The sequence below is a fragment of the Argopecten irradians genome, chromosome 6 (assembly GCF_041381155.1).
Source record: "Argopecten irradians isolate NY chromosome 6, Ai_NY, whole genome shotgun sequence".
NCBI classification, from domain to species: Eukaryota; Metazoa; Mollusca; class Bivalvia; order Pectinida; family Pectinidae; genus Argopecten; species Argopecten irradians.
The window spans coordinates 27,973,822-27,992,431 of record NC_091139.1 but is presented as its reverse complement, the minus strand read 5'-3'; the positions used below and the strand labels follow the sequence as shown (position 1 = coordinate 27,992,431).

Genomic DNA, 18,610 nt, shown 5'->3' with positions numbered 1-18,610 from the left:
TGTAAATGATCACAATGATAGATATAACACCTGTAATAATCTGAGGACAGGTGAGGATGGAGGTATTGTAAATGATCACAATGATAGATATAACACCTGTAATGATCTGAGGACAGGTAAGGATGGAGGTATTGTCAATGATCACAATGATAGATATAACACCTATAATGATCTGAGGACAGGTAAGGATGGAGGTATTGTCAATGATCACAATGATAGATATAACACCTGTAATGATCTGAGGACAGGTAAGGATGGAGGTATTGTCAATGATCACAATGATAGATATAACACCTGTAATCTACAGGTAAGGATGGAGGTATTGTCAATGATCACAATGATAGATATAACACCTGTAATGATGTGAGGACAGGTAAGGATGGAGGTATTGTCAATGATCACAATGATAGATATAACACCTGTAATGATCTGAGGACAGGTAAGGATGGAGGTATTGTCAATGATCACAATGATAGATATAACACCTGTAATGATCTGAGGACAGGTAAGGATGGAGGTATTGTCAATGATCACAATGATAGATATAACACCTGTAATGATCTGAGGACAGGTAAGGATGGAGGTATTGTAAATGATCACAATGATAGATATAACACCTGTAATGATCTGAGGACAGGTAGGATGGAGGTATTGTCAATGATCACAATGATAGATATAACACCTGTAATTGAGGACAGGTAGGATGGAGGTATTTGTCAATGATCACAATGATAGATATAACACCTGTAATGATCTGAGGACAGGTAAGGATGGAGGTATTGTCAATGATCACAATGATAGATATAACACCTGTAATGATATGAGGACAGGTAGGATGGAGGTATTGTCAATGATCACAATGATAGATATAACACCTGTAATCTGAGGAAGGTAGGGATGGAGGTATTGTCAATGATCACAATTGATAGATATAACACCTGTAATGATCTGAGGACAGGTAAGGATGGAGGTATTGTCAATGATCACAATGATAGATATAACACCTGTAATGATCTGAGGACAGGTAAGGATGGAGGTATTGTCAATGATCACAATGATAGATATAACACCTGTAATGATCTGAATACAGGTAAGGATGGAGGTATTGTCAATGATCACAATGATAGATATAACACCTGTAATGATCTGAGGACAGGTGAGGATAAAGGTGATACAAAATGATGCAGTTGATAAAATGACATTATAAATATGTATCAAGAGAAGATGTCACATACCAAGAGCATAATGATTTTGATGTTGCAGCATGATATTGATCAATTGATGATGATTATGTATGTGTTAATGTTGCTTCTGACGATTATGATGATAAGATGTTGGTGATGACATTGTCATCATATCATCCTTATATCATAATTATATCATCATCAGTAGCAGCAGCAGTCATTGTCCTATTTCTCGCCATCATCATCATCATCATCAGCAACATCAGCAGTAACATTATCAGCATAATAACTATATCATCACCATTATATCATCATCTGACATATAAAAAACTTAATTATCTGTAAGAATTTTTCATGTAGATAAAGATTTAGCACTCTTTGTTTACAGATCAGGACCTGGAACCAGCACAACAAGGTTAGTATTTATAATAATTACACACATTAATCTGTAATTGAAGTAAAAAAAAACTTTTAGATTTTGAAGGCATTGAACACTCAAAGTCATTCTGATTAAAACCACAGGGACCTGGCACTTAATTTTCAACAGACAGCATACATATATATATAATAGTATAATATGTATATGTTTACTGTTTGTTAAAGAATTTCTAGCCAGGTCCCTGTGATTAAAACCAGATCTTAGATCACACTCTGATGCTTTGCATTCATCATACTGGAACGTATAGTGTATAGGGGTGTAACAAAGATCTAGTTTTAATCCAACTGGCTCACAGTATAATGCAACTTTTTGAGCAAAACATGTTTTTAAATAAGAAAATAGAAATCCTCATTAATAAGGTATATTTGCCATGAAGTATTTGTGAGTGAAATAAAAACTATGTATTATCTATCACATTGTGAACTAACAGAGTTATTTCCCTCTACTGACAGAGTGACATGAAGGGAAGGAACTCTGAATGGATCCATCACAAATCATAGTATTTGAATAGAGAAACACAATTCTGCTTAAAATTTGTTTCAAAATTGGTTTTGGAAAGGGACTAGATAGATATCTTTATTGTCATATTTAAAAAAAATATATATCTACTAGCCATCTAAAACAAATATGTTACTGCATTTTTCTTATTCACTGCTTGATGTGGTTAAAAACCCAAAATAATGGAAAATTTTGTGCCTTTCATGATCATATGACCTCACAGTGCAGATAAATCAACATGTTACAGAATTTAACATGTGATGAATGGTTTATTTACAGGAGTATCTGTGTTGGAATATATTATAAGTAGATATAACTTTAAGAAAGCTGATTACCAGGACCAAGAACGTCTCCAGGCGGAACTGTACACCCATTGGCAGATCTGTATGGGAGAAGGCAACAAGGAATCTATAGGGGCCTGTCTAAAGGCCCTTCAGGACAAAATCTGTGTTAAGGGTTTCCCTCCACCACACTCCCCTGCCTCAGACATGGGGAAAAAAGTGTATGAATTAATCTTTGACGTAATAAGGTAAGATATACAATCATTAGATCATAAATTGATAAGGTATATACATGTAGTGGACCCTGATATATCTTTCTCCCACCATTCACTGATTTGTCATTGGTTTTAGCTGTGGGAGATTTCCCTGTCAACCCCAAGGGTATGACAGATTGCGCGCGCTAACCAAAGACAATTACATGACGTCATGACTTCATGCGGTGTGACGATGGAACCATGCTCATGTCGCAGTGAAAATGCTTCTGTTTAGGCTATTATCTCTTATTTTTCTTTTGTATGTGGGAAAATGAACATGAATTTCCCCTCAGGTTGTGATTTTGTTGTCACACCCTCTAGGTAGGGAAAGATTCTATTAATCACCTCTCTATAGAGACCACCTGCTGATTAAGACCACTTTTCCTTGATCTTGGTGGACCAGTTTCAATACGATATAACCTGTGTATAAAGACCATTTGGCTAAACAGACCATAATTTCCATGTCCCTTATGTAGCTTTAATAGGGAAGGTTTGACTGCTAATGCACATGCGGGGACCAAAATGACCGTTATATGCCTTTACTTTGTATGAATTTTTATTCAATTCTATCGTAAAAAATGCCCAATATTTTGGATGTTCATGCCTGAGAAATGTTGACTGCTTATGTCATGGTAATGTCAGAATTCATCAATATTCAGTCCTACAATATACTTGACAGCTTCTGATAAGTGCGTAAACGGAATCTCGTCACTTCTCGGCAGATTCTATATCCAGGATCTGGCATCCAGGGTTCAGATTCTGCCGAGATTATCCAAATAAATAAACATTAACAAGTTCCCCAACAAGTAGTCTAACTGTTGTGAGTGATATTTATTGAACTTTCATTTATAAATTGATTTTAAAATTTTGAAAAGACTGCACTTATCAAAGCTTGTGTTTTTAAAATTAACTAACACAAGTTTCACAATTATGATAAACAAGAGTAACCTATTGGGGAACTTCTATATATTAAAGTTACAGTAAATGTATATGTCAACAAGAACTGACAAAATATACTAGTGCACTTTCAAAGTAAAGTTATTTGTACCAATGTTGTTATCTCCCCTGTTTGCAGTGAGAGTGTACAGAAAGGCCGTATGACACGAGAAGACAGCAACGAGTTAGTGTATGAATTCATCGTCGATCTGTTAGAGTATGGTCCAGGGTCATATGCTGCTTACCTGATCAAAACTCAAATAATTAAGAGAGAGGACATGGAAAAATACTTACAGGTATTTAAAGAAAAACTATTGTTTATATTTGGCATAAGATATCCTTGGAGGAGGGGTAACAGATTCTATATAAATGCTGACTTTGAACCCCGGAGCTGAAGGGTGGGCCCATTTAGGGGAAATGGTAAGAGGTAAATGATTAATTTGAATCGTTACTAGTTATAAAGTTCCGCATGGATTTTAAGTAAATTGATCAGAAATAGCTTTGGGAGAAGATTGGTTTGATTTGTTTAACGTCCTATTAACAGCCAAGGTCATTTAAGGACGTGCCAGGTTTGTTGGTGGAGGAAAGCCGGAGTACCCGGAGAAAAACCACCAACCTGCGGTCAGTACCTGGCAACTGCCCCACATGGGATTCGAATTCGTGACCCAGAGGTGGAGGGCATGTGGTAATATGTCGGTACATCTTAACCACTCGGCCACCGCGGGAGAAGAAGAATAGATTTTGTATAAAAGACTTCCATTGGCTGAAATAATTTTGCCAACATTGGCCAGAAAAATGGCATTGAAATTTTCTTTTTCTTTGGATTTTTTTTGTTTTTTTTTTTATCCATACAGACCCAATGGACTTATTGTTTTCAACAGATATGTCTACAAGCATTATAAACATTTTTAAAATATTAAAAGATAACACTTGATATATTCATGACTTTTATTTTTATTTAATGAACACAAGCTGCAGATTCAGTATTGTCAAAACTTGAGGCAGTTTATGATACATATTTTGTACTTATGTACAATTATGAAACCAAATGTGACTAAAAATCTGAAACATCAACTTGATTTTCTTTCAGGATTTGAAAGGGGTGAAACTCACAAGAATGATTGACAGTTTAAAGTCTTGGCATTACGTTCCAGAGAATCACAAATTTGTGGGTGACTCCCATTCTGATATCTGGGGCACCTGTGTATACAATCTCATCAAAATTATCTTAGGGTAACTATGTAAATACCACTACCTTATGTTTTACTCTAAACTACCGTAAATATACTTATTTAGCGAAGTAAAATCTTAGCACAAATGCAAAAAACTTATTAAATAATTATGATTTATTATCGTGGATATGAATTAGCACAATTATGCCTTTCAATATCAGATATTCAAAAATTTAGTGCTGTACATAAATCATGTATGCTCTTGAAGACACTCGCAGAAATAAAAGCTGCTTAAATCTTATATTCTCCCTTTTAATTAAAAATCACAAAATAAACAGGATACCGGCTACTGTATTCAACCCAATAAGTACACAGGCCTCTTAAACAATGAACCATATAAAGGGGTGCTTAATAGAACCAAATAAGGACTAGACTTTCATAAAATTATTGCACAAAGTAAGCTATAATCATTTTGCAAAAGACATCAATAAAGAACTTATATTTTCTGTCTGAATTTCATTTGAAGTACCGTATTCGACCCAAGAAGCGCCCACGGCATTTTAAAATTTGATAAAAAAGATGAAAAGAGGCTGATAAGACAAAATTACTGCAAATCTTTACAGTTTTGTGTAGTTTTGGTCTTTATTTATGCATGGTTAATTGAAATTGAGGCCTTAAAAAGGGTGAAGGCGCTTATAGGGACATGGGCGCTTATTGGGTCGAATACAGTAAATGAAATTGAGACCTAAATGGGGGGAGGGGAATTTATAGGGATGGAAGTTCAAATTGGGTCGAATACAGTATATGATATTCACAAACTCGTAGTTAATAGAAATTTAGAGGATAATATATGAAACAGAAAAATTGGAATACCACCATGTAATGCTGAATTTTACAGAAACTACAAAAATGAGAAAGTTTATGATCCAGCAATCCATGAACAATTTCTGGAACTCTACATTTCTTACTTCACCAAGATTGCCGAGGTACCTCATGATTTTGTATTTCACCTGGGTTATGCCATGAAGACAATAGAGAAAGCTTACTCAAAGAAACACAATGAAAATCCATACCAGGTACTGTATGAGAGATCTGACCAGAGAACATTGAAACTGTCAGATTTTTTCTCATTTTGAATCATGTTATGTGTTTTTTTATATATATAAACAAACTTAACTGAATTTGATATCATAAATGACAAACATTTGACAAAATATCTAAATTTTATCAATTTTTTTTAATTTCATGATCAGACATATACTATATAATAGTTAAACTCACTTATTTTCCATGGATTATTCTCAGAATCACAACACTATGTATTATGAAAACAAAATATAATTCAGATGAAATTATCGACGGAACTGTGCAATATACTGTGGATTTTTTTTCAGAAGTTATTCTGCAGTTGAAATTGTAATTGTAAATCAAATGTTTTTCTATCTATTTAAATATTTAGGTTTTAGAAAAGCCTGACATTCTTCAGAGGCACTGGAGAACTGTGATAGACACGATATGCAGCAAGAAGGTTGATGTTGATATATCTACTGATCTGATCACACTCATGGTCGACTGCATTATGTAAGTAATATGACACATTACTTATACTTGCCAGAATTCAGTACTTGTGTAATATTGAAATATATATAAAACAACACTTCACATCTGTTTTGATTACATAAGCCAATAGAATTATACACCTTGATCAGGGTAATGACCCCTGGTGTCAGACATAACAACCTTCACCCCTGGTGTCAGACATACAACAACCTTCACCCCTGGTGTCAGACATATAACAACCTTCACCCCTGGTGTCAGACATATAACAACCTTCACCCCTGGTGTCAACATATAACAACCTTCACCCCTGGTGTCAGACATAACAACTTCACTCCTGGTGTCAGACATATAACAACCTTCACCCCTGGTGTCAGACATATAACAACCTTCACCCCTGGTGTCAGACATATAACAACCTTCACCCCTGGTGTCAGACATATAACAACCTTCACCCCTGGTGTCAGACATATAACAACCTTCACCCCTGGTGTCAGACATATAACAACCTTCACCCCTGGTGTCAGACATAACAAGCTTCACTCCTGGTGTCAGACATATAACAACCTTCACCCCTGGTGTCAGACATATAACAACCTTCACCCCTGGTGTCAGACATAACAAGCTTCACTCCTGGTGTCAGACATATAACAACCTTCACCCCTGGTGTCAGACATAACAAGCTTCACTCCTGGTGTCAGACATATAACAACCTTCACCCCTGGTGTCAGACATATAACAACCTTCACCCCTGGTGTCAGACATATAACAACCTTCACCCCTGGTGTCAGACATATAACAACCTTCACCCCTGGTGTCAGACATATAACAACCTTCACCCCTGGTGTCAGACATATAACAACCTTCACCCCTGGTGTCAGACATATAACAACCTTCAACCCTGGTGTCAGACATATAACAACCTTCACCCCTGGTGTCAGACATATAACAACCTTCACCCCTGGTGTCAGACATATAACAACCTTCACCCCTGGTGTCAGACATATAACAACCTTCACCCCTGGTGTCAGACATATAACAGCCTTCACCCCTGGTGTCAGACATATAACAACCTTCACCCCTGGTGTCAGACATATAACAACCTTCACCCCTGGTGTCAGACATATAACAACCTTCACCCCTGGTGTCAGACATATAACAGCCTTCACCCCTGGTGTCAGACATATAACAACCTTCACCCCTGGTGTCAGACATATAACAACCTTCACCCCTGGTGTCAGACATATAACAACCTTCACCGTCAGACATATAACAACCTGGTGTCAGACATATAACAACCTTCACCCCTGGTGTCAGACATATAACAACCTTCACCCCTGGTGTCAGACATATAACAACCTTCACCCCTGGTGTCAGACATATAACAACCTTCACCCTGGTGTCAGACATATAACAACCTTCACCCCTGGTGTCAGACATATAACAACCTTCACCCCTGGTGTCAGACATAATTCATATAACATATACAACCTTCACCCTGGTGTCAGACATATAACAACCTTCACCCCTGGTGTCAGACATATAACAACCTTCACCCCTGGTGTCAGACATATAACAACCTTCACCCCTGGTGTCAGACATATAACAACCTTCACCCCTGGTGTCAGACATATAACAACCTTCACCCCTGGTGTCAGACATATAACAACCTTCACCCCTGGTGTCAGACATATAACAACCTTCACCCCAGACATATAACAACCTTCACCCCTGGTGTCAGACATATAACAACCTTCACCCCTGGTGTCAGACATATAACAACCTTCACCCCTGGTGTCAGACATATAACAACCTTCACCCCTGGTGTCAGACATATAACAACCTTCACCTCTGGTGTCAGACATATAACAACCTTCACCCCTGGTGTCAGACATATAACAACCTTCACCCCTGGTGTCAGACATATAACAACCTTCACCCCTGGTGTCAGACATATAACAACCTTCACCCCTGGTGTCAGACATATAACAACCTTCACCCCTGGTGTCAGACATATAACAACCTTCACCCCTGGTGTCAGACATATAACAACCTTCACCCCCTGGTGTCAGACATATAACAACCTTCACCCCTGGTGTCAGACATATAACAACCTTCACCCCTGGTGTCAGACATATAACAACCTTCACCCCTGGTGTCAGACATATAACAACCTTCACCCCTGGTGTCAGACATATAACAACCTTCACCCCTGGTGTCAGACATATAACAACCTTCACCCCTGGTGTCAGACATATAACAACCTTCACCCCTGGTGTCAGACATATAACAACCTTCACCCCTGGTGTCAGACATATAACAACCTTCACCCCTGGTGTCAGACATATAACAACCTTCACCCCTGGTGTCAGACATATAACAACCTTCACCCCTATTGTCAGACATATAACAACCTTCACCCCTGGTGTCAGACATATAACAACCTTCACCCCTGGTGTCAGACATATAACAACCTTCATCCCTGGTGTCAGACATATAACAACCTTCATCCCTGGTGTCAGACATATAACAACCTTCACCCCTGGTGTCAGACATATACAACCTTCACCGGTAGACATATAACAACATTCACCCCTGGTGTCAGACATATAACAACCTTCACCCCTGGTGTCAGACATATAACAACCTTCACCCCTGGTGTCAGACATATAACAACCTTCACCCCTGGTGTCAGACATATAACAACCTTCACCTCTGGTGTCAGACATATAACAACCTTCACCCCTGGTGTCAGACATATAACAACCTTCACCCCTGGTGTCAGACATATAACAACCTTCACCCCTGTTGTCAGACATATAACAACCTTCACCCCTGGTGTCAGACATATAACAACCTTCACCCCTGGTGTCAGACATATAACAACCTTCACCCCTGGTGTCAGACATATAACAACCTTCACCCTGGTGTCAGACATTAACAACCTTCACCCCTGGTGTCAGACATATAACAACCTTCACCCCTGGTGTCAGACATATAACAACCTTCACCCTGGTGTCAGACATATAACAACCTTCACCCCTGGTGTCAGACATATAACAACCTTCACCCCTGGTGTCAGACATATAACAACCTTCACCCCGTGTCAGACATATAACAACCTTCACCCCTGGTGTCAGACATATAACAACCTTCACCCCTGGTGTCAGACATATAACAACCTTCACCCCTGGTGTCAGACATATAACAACCTTCACCCCTGGTGTCAGACATATAACAACCTTCACCCCTGGTGTCAGACATATAACAACCTTCACAGACATATAACCCTTCACCCCTGGTGTCAGACATATAACAACCTTCACCCCTGGTGTCAGACATATAACAACCTTCACCCCTGGTGTCAGACATATAAACACCTTCACCCCTGGTGTCAGACATATAACAACCTTCACCCCTGGTGTCAGACATATAACAACCTTCACCCCTGGTGTCAGACATATAAAACTTCACCTGTGTCAGACATATAACAACCTTCACCCCTGGTGTCAGACATATAACAACCTTCACCCCTGGTGTCAGACATATAACAACCTTCACCCCTGGTGTCAGACATATAACAACCTTCACCCCTGGTGTCAGACATATAACAACCTTCACCCCTGGTGTCAGACATATAACAACCTTCACCCCTGGTGTCAGACATATAACAACCTTCACCCCTGGTGTCAGACATATAACAACCTTCACCCCTGGTGTCAGACATATAACAACCTTCACCCCTGGTGTCAGACATATAACAACCTTCACCCCTGGTGTCAGACATATAACAACCTTCACCCCTGGTGTCAGACATATAACAACCTTCACCCCTGGTGTCAGACATATAACAACCTTCACCCCTGGTGTCAGACATATAACAACCTTCACCCCTGGTGTCAGACATATAACAACCTTCACCCCTGGTGTCAGACATATAACAACCTTCACCCCTGGTGTCAGACATATAACAACCTTCACCCCTGGTGTCAGACATATAACAACCTTCACCCCTGGTGTCAGACATATAACAACCTTCACCCCTGGTGTCAGACATATAACAACCTTCACCCCTGGTGTCAGACATATAACAACCTTCACCCCTGGTGTCAGACATATAACAACCTTCACCCCTGGTGTCAGACATATAACAACCTTCACCCCTGGTGTCAGACATATAACAACCTTCACCCCTGGTGTCAGACATATAAACAACCTTCACCCCTGGTGTCAGACATATAACAACCTTCACCCCTGGTGTCAGACATATAACAACCTTCACCCCTGGTGGTCAGACATATAACAACCTTCACCCCTGGTGTCAGACATATAACAACCTTCACCCCTGGTATAAGACACATAACAACCTTCACCCCTGGTGTCAGACATATAACAACCTTCACCCTTGGTGTCAGACATATAACAACCTTCACCCCTGGTGTAAGACATATAACAACCTTCACCCCTGGTGTCAGACATATAACAACCTTCATCCCTGGTGTCAGACATATAACAACCTTCACCCCTGGTGTCAGACATATAACAACCTTCACCCCTGGTGTCAGACATATAACAACCTTCACCCCTGGTGTCAGACATATAACAACCTTCACCCCTGGTATCAGACATATAACAACCTTCACCCCTGGTGTCAGACATATAACAACCTTCACCCCTGGTGTCAGACATATAACAACCTTCACCCCTGGTGTCAGACATATAACAACCTTCACCCCTGGTGTCAGACATATAACAACCTTCACCCCTGGTGTCAGACATATAACAACCTTCACCCCTGGTGTCAGACATATAACAACCTTCACCCCTGGTGTCAGACATATAACAACCTTCACCCCTGGTGTCAGACATATAACAACCTTCACCCTGGTGTCAGACATATAACAACCTTCACCCCTGGTGTCAGACATATAACAACCTTCACCCCTGGTGTCAGACATATAAACCAACCTTCACCCCTGGTGTCAGACATATAACAACCTTCACCCCTGGTGTCAGACATATAACAACCTTCACCCCTGGTGTCAGACATATAACAACCTTCACCCCTGGTGTCAGACATATAACAACCTTCACCCCTGGTGTCAGACATATAACAACCTTCACCCCTGGTGTCAGACATATAACAACCTTCACCCTGGTGTCAGACATATAACAACCTTCACCCCTGGTGTCAGACATATAACAACCTTCACCCCTGGTGTCAGACATATAACAACCTTCACCCCTGGTGTCAGACATATAACAACCTTCACCCCTGGTGTCAGACATATAACAACCTTCACCCCTGGTGTCAGACATATAACATATAACAACAACCTTCACCCCTGGTGTCAGACATATAACAACCTTCACCCCTGGTGTCAGACATATAACAACCTTCACCCCTGGTGTCAGACATATAACAACCTTCACCCTGTAGAATTCAACAATAAACAACCTTCATCCCTGGTGTCAGACATATAACAACCTTCACCCCTGGTGTCAGACATATAACAACCTTCACCCCTGGTGTCAGACATATAACAACCTTCACCCCTGGTGTCAGACATATAACAACCTTCACCCCTGGTGTCAGACATATAACAACCTTCACCCCTGGTGTCAGACATATAACAACCTTCACCCCTGGTGTCAGACATATAACAACCTTCACCCCTGGTGTCAGACATATAACAACCTTCACCCCTGGTGTCAGACATATAACAACCTTCATCCCTGGTGTCAGACATATAACAACCTTCACCCCTGGTGTCAGACATATAACAACCTTCACCCCTGGTGTCAGACATATAACAACCTTCACCCCTGGTGTCAGACATATAACAACCTTCACCCCTGGTGTCAGACATATAACAACCTTCACCCTTGGTGTCAGACATATAACAACCTTCACCCCTGGTGTAAGACATATAACAACCTTCACCCCTGGTGTCAGACATATAACAACCTTCATCCCTGGTGTCAGACATATAACAACCTTCACCCCTGGTGTCAGACATATAACAACCTTCACCCCTGGTGTCAGACATATAACAACCTTCACCCCTGGTGTCAGACATATAACAACCTTCACCCCTGGTGTCAGACATATAACAACCTTCACCCCTGGTGTCAGACATATAACAACCTTCACCCTGGTGTCAGACATATAACAACCTTCACCCCTGGTGTCAGACATATAACAACCTTCACACCTCGGTGTCAGACATATAACAACCTTCACCCCTGGTGTCAGACATATAACAACCTTCACCCCTGGTGTCAGACATATAACAACCTTGTCAACCCCTCACCCTGGTGTCAGACATATAACAACCTTCACCCCTGGTGTCAGACATATAACAACCTTCACCCCTGGTGTCAGACATATAACAACCTTCATCCCTGGTGTCAGACATATAACACCTTCACCCTGGTGTCAGACATATAACAACCTTCACCCCTGGTGTCAGACATATAACAACCTTCACCCCTGGTGTCAGACATATAACAACCTTCACCCTGGTGTCAGACATATAACAACCTTCATCCCTGGTGTCAGACATATAACAACCTTCACCCCTGGTGTCAGACATATAACAACCTTCACCCTGGTGTCAGACATATAACAACCTTCACCCCTGGTGTCAGACATATAACAACCTTCACCCTTCTGTGTCAGACATATAACAACCTTCACCCCTGGTGTCAGACATATAACAACAGACATATAACACCTTCACCCTGGTGTCAGACATATAACAACCTTCACCCCCTGGTGTCAGACATATAACAACCTCATCCCTGGTGTCAGACATATAACAACCTTCACCCCTGGTGTCAGACATATAACAACCTTCACCCCTGGTGTCAGACAAATAACAACCTTCACCCTTGGTGTCAGACATATAACAACTTCATCCCTGGTGTCAGACATATAACAGCCTTCACCCTTTGTCAGACATATAACAACCTTCACCCCTGGTGTCAGACATATAACAACCTTCACCCTGTGTCAGACATATAAACAGCCTTCACCCTTGGTGTCAGACATATAACAACCTTCACCCTTGGTTCAGACATATAACAACCTTCACCCCTGGTGTCAACATATAACAACCTTCATCCCTGGTGTCAACATATAACAGCCTGCATCCCTGGTGTCAGACATATAACAACCTTCACCCCTGGTGTCAGACATATAACAACCTTCACCCCTGGTGTCAGACATATAACAGTCTTCATCCCTGGTGTCAGACATATAACAGCCTTCATCCCTGTTGTCAGACATATAACAACCTTCATCCCCGGTATAAGACATATAACAACCTTCACCCCTGGTGTCAGACATATAACAACCTTCACCCCTGGTGTCAGACATATAACAACCTTCATCCCTGGTGTCAGACGTAGAACAACCTTCATCCCTGGTGTCAGACATATAACAACCTTCACCCCTGGTGTCAGACATATAACAACCTTCACACCTGGTGTCAGACATATAACAACATTCATCCCTGGTGTCAGACGTACAACAACCTTCATCCCTGGTGTCAGACATATAACAGCCTTCACCCTTATTATCAGACATACAACAACCTTCACCCCTGTTGTCAGACATATAACAACCTTCACCCCTGGTGTAAGACATATAACAACCTTCACCCCTGGTGTCAACATATAACAGCCTGCATCCCTGGTGTCAGACATATAACAACCTTCACCCCTGGTGTCAGATATATAACAACCTTCACCCCTGGTGTCAGACAAATAACAACCTTCACCCTTGGTGTCAGACTTATAAAAATCTTCACCCCTGATGTCAGACATATAACAACCTTTTCTTTTGGCATCTGGCATCATACTTATGTCTGTCCATCAAACTCCATGCTTCAGATGTCCCTTCTACCTTCTTTGTGTTTGGGACCTTCTACTATTGTATACCTGTCCAATATTTCACCGCTAGCCTCTACCTCAAGTAAAAAAGTTCCAATCTGGACTCTTGCTACCACTACGCACTTTATTTTATTACTGTCCAATATTTAACCGCTACCTCAACCGTCAAGTGTCTCAAGATATTCTACCACAAGCCCTTCCACCATCTGCCTGCTATTCTATCACTAATTCCTCAATCTCTTTTGTCCAACCTTTCACAATAACCTAGCTCACTATCTCTATCTTCATCCCAGCATTCTAGCAACAAGCTTAAAAGGTCTACCAGTCTGTTGATTGTGGTCCATTGGCCCTTGGTAACCCTGTCTTCCTCTTACCCTTGTCGTAGTTTTGTTGATTCTATCCCCCATACTCAGTCACCTCAGTCAACAAACCTTCCTCTACTAGACTCTAGTTTTGTTGGGTCCATTCCCGCCTAGTCACCCTGCCTTCCTCTACTAGTCTGTAGGTTTGTTGATCCATTCCCCTTGGTAACCCTGCCTTCCTTTACTTGTCTGTAGTTTTGTCGGTCCGTTCCCTTTGGTATCCCTGCCTTCCTCGGCTAGTCTGTAGTTTGTTTGTCCATTACCCTTGGTAACCCTGCCTTCCTCTACTAGTCTGTAGTTTGTTAGTCCATTCCCCTTGAAAGCCAGCCTTCCTCTACTAGCATATAGTTATTTGGCCCATTACCCTTGAAAACCATCCCTCCTTTACTAGTCTGTAGTTTGTTGGACCATTCCCCTTGAAAACCATCCCTCCTTTACTAGTCTGTAGTTTGTTAGTCCATTCCCCTTGAAAGCCAGCCTTCCTCTACTAGCCTATAGTTATTTGGCCCATTCCACTTGAAAACCATCCCTCCTTTACTAGTCTGTAGTTATTTGGACCATTCCCCTTGAAAGCCAGCCTTCCTCTACTAGCCTATAGTTATTTGGCTCATTACCCTTGAAAACCATCCCTCCTTTACTAGTCTGTAGTTTGTTGGACCATTCCCCTTGAAAACCATGCCTTCCTCTACTAGTCTGTAGTTTGTTAGTCCATTCCCCTTGAAAGCCAGCCTTCCTCTACTAGCCTATAGTTATTTGGCTCATTACCCTTGAAAACCATCCCTCCTTTACTAGTCTGTAGTTATTTGGACCATTCCCCTTCCCCTTGAAAGCCAGCCTTCCTCTACTAGCCTATAGTTATTTGGCCCATTCCACTTGAAAACCATGCCTCCTTTACTAGTCTGTAGTTTGTTGGACCATTCCCCTTGAAAACCATGCCTTCCTCTACCACGACAATCCACCACAACTGACCAGTGACCACACCTTATGTACCATCTTTACAGAAGTGTTTTTGTAAAATCTTGATAATATGATTTATACAATTCATATTTTTGTAGAGCAAATGACTGGACTGTTTATTTTTGGGATGATGTGGTAGAACTTATGAAGAGGTACTTTCTAACATGTAATGCCAAATCAGAAAACAATAGAGAGAGAGTCTTAAAACGCGTCCTACATCTCGTGACTGTCACTACAGAAGACACCTATAATGTGAGTTCATTTTAAACTATAAAAAGAAATATTTCAACTTACAGATAAAGTTTATGTACGTGTATTCCAGTTATTGAACTTTACAATGTTCACACATATGCTGTCTTTGCATAAAAGAGGGTTACCTCCTTTGTGGATATATATTCATTGTGACGTCAATAGTATGTAAGCGAAAATCACATTTTGTTGTTGTTTTTTTCACTCTGAAAACTCTGACGTTACGCCAACAGCTACGTTCGCAAAAAACACCATGTCACACTCAGTGCTTAATTACCTTTAATTATTTAGTTTTATTACAGTGATATACTCTTGATTATTAAACTTGTCTTTCAGAAAAATCCTGAGATGTTGGGGAAAATGCTTGGGATGTTTAAAGAACTTCTTGAGAAGAAGCCAGAACATATGCCTTGGGTTTATCAATACCTCACTACTTTGGGACAGAAGACAAGTGCAAAGTAAGTTTAATAAAGCTAAGAACATATTTCAAACAATAACATTTCAAATGGATCTGTATTCAATGCGCATAACATCCATCATGCTAATTAGTATCTACACCTTTTTATTTTTACATTATTTTACACATTAAATGATTTGAACATACATCGACAATAATAATAAAATAAAAGATACACTCATACATGTAAGGCTTCATTGCTTCCTGAATAATGAATAAAAATATAAGCTATTTTTAATTAATTGCGTATAATGCCCGGTATGACAGACCTTGGCCTAATAACAAGGGCAATATGGATTTGGCTGATTTGTAACTCTTGAAAATCAGTCCTCATATTACATAACTAAACTGGGTATGCTGTGCCTGTTGACTATACCACACATGGACTTTTCATAGTTGTGAATGTCTATGAGAGGAGGGCGATATTTAAAGAAAAACATGTGCATAGATTTTCAGTCTGATGCTTATTATTTTTCAGGGGTGGATTAGAGAAAAACTGGTTCCCATTGCTAAAAGCATGTACGAGAACCATGCACAGGAAAGGAGTGCATATATGTGTATTTATGTTCAGACAGAAAAAACTTCTGAAGATGTGGAATTGGAAAGTGAGTCTTCAGATTCTATAGACCTGATTTAAACGAACTTTAATTTTTTTTCCATGACTACTTAGTTTTGTGATTTCATTCTTAACAGCTGATTTTTAGCGATTTAAGTTTGCTAAATAGACTCATATTGGCATACTGTACCTGTTCTTGTAATTTTTTTCGCAGCGATTTATTTTTGCGATTTTTAATTATTCTCGAAATTTAAACACAATATGCTGGTTTATTTTTTGTATAACCTCTATTGGTACAAATATTTCATATTGACATTGACATCTTACAATAAGACAACCCACCCACCGAAATAAAATCTTCTTAAACTATGTACAGTGGTAATGCAATAAATGAAACATTTTTTAAATTCTGAGTTCTATAGTGTCGACTGTGGGAAGCAATGTTACACCAAAGAAAACTTTCTTTTGAAGAATACATAATGCATATTTTGTACTTTTAGGTAAACTATCAAGAAGCCTTAGACATCATTGAACCTTTAAATAAAGCACACCTGCACCTAAATGGTGATGACAAAGATGCGAGATTCTTAGAGAACTGTGGGAACACCATCTATGAGCTTCTAGAACATTTCAAGTAAGTACTGCATAAAATGAATTTATAAATATTCATTGTCTTCGCGAGTATTTTTGAACCAGGAATATGATAATATAAGAATCTATAGTTATTCACTGTTGGAAGCAATGTGTTACCACGGATTTTCTACTCAAGACACAAACCATAAAAGAAACTATCCACGAATGTACAGTAAAGGAAATTATGCAGTATACAGATCTAACATATATCCTTATATCTGTTGTTAGTAGTTAAGACCATGCTTGATAAGGAATCACTGGTACCAAAATTTACAAGTAACACACATAAAAGATGCATAAAGCATTGGGCTAGATTCTGATTTCAATATGAATATTATCAATTTAGTTTTTATTCTATATTCCAGTCATGCCAAGGTCTCGGAGAAACTGAATGGACATGCAACAAAACTGGCCATGACGATATTGGAGAAAAGATCAGTATTGCTGAACAATTTCATCGACAGATTTGTACGACAGATAACATTGGAGGTATTGAACGTTCTTTCTTTACAGTTAGCTCATTCGCCCCTGAACTTTCATAATGGACTGGTCCAGTCTTTGATTAAGAAGAGTCTGAATGTGTTATAGGGATGAATGAGTTAAACCAGAATTTAACTCAATTTTATACTACTCAATGTCCGGGTTTAGATGATCACAGTTTTTACTAATAATCTACTAGGATAACATGAAAGTTTACCACTGTCTTTATATCTAATTCGAATGAATGAAGTTTGCCTATATACATTAAAGTTGTATTTCTTGTAATTTTCACCATCACAAACTCTCATAAAACATACAATGTGTGAATATGGATGCATATAAATGATGGTTCAGATCCATGACAGCACCAATATACTTTTGACATAGCGGTAAATGTCGCATGAAAAATCACACGTTTTGAAAGAACCACCACAGTCAACGCCATGTTTTAAACTTTCGGGTAAAATCGGAAAACCGAGTTGCATCACGTGACCGACATCGTCGATACCGGAGCAGTTCGGATACTTCCGAGCTATTTTAAACATGTACACGTTAAAAATCAATATTATAATTTAATTGTTTAATAACTTTGCGAATACGAACTTCGACAAAAGTCGGTAAATATCGAAAGTTTAAAACTTAGAGAGGCGAAGAGAATATGTAGAACGCTCAAAATACTTTTTCTATGCCAAACATACA

The 18,610-nt window shown here is 39.6% G+C and overlaps 1 protein-coding gene across 3 annotated transcripts in view; it reads left to right on the top strand.

Annotated features, from left to right (window-relative positions):
• LOC138325523 (uncharacterized) overlaps window positions 1-18,610 on the top strand; it is a 29,810-nt gene that overhangs the window by 1,874 nt on the left and 9,326 nt on the right. For 2 of the 3 annotated variants that reach the window (XM_069271249.1, XM_069271250.1), the window contains exons 3-13: window positions 1,573-1,599; window positions 2,401-2,650; window positions 3,732-3,888; window positions 4,683-4,825; window positions 5,663-5,840; window positions 6,224-6,345; window positions 15,635-15,788; window positions 16,122-16,243; window positions 16,721-16,847; window positions 17,299-17,432; window positions 17,797-17,920. In XM_069271249.1, coding sequence (XP_069127350.1) covers window positions 1,573-1,599; window positions 2,401-2,650; window positions 3,732-3,888; window positions 4,683-4,825; window positions 5,663-5,840; window positions 6,224-6,345; window positions 15,635-15,788; window positions 16,122-16,243; window positions 16,721-16,847; window positions 17,299-17,432; window positions 17,797-17,920 — 1,538 coding nt within the window. Of the gene's footprint in view, window positions 1-1,572; window positions 1,600-2,400; window positions 2,651-3,731; window positions 3,889-4,682; window positions 4,834-5,662; window positions 5,841-6,223; window positions 6,346-15,634; window positions 15,789-16,121; window positions 16,244-16,720; window positions 16,848-17,298; window positions 17,433-17,796; window positions 17,921-18,610 lie in introns of those variants that run through there. The other variant, XM_069271251.1, reaches the window with a different exon arrangement.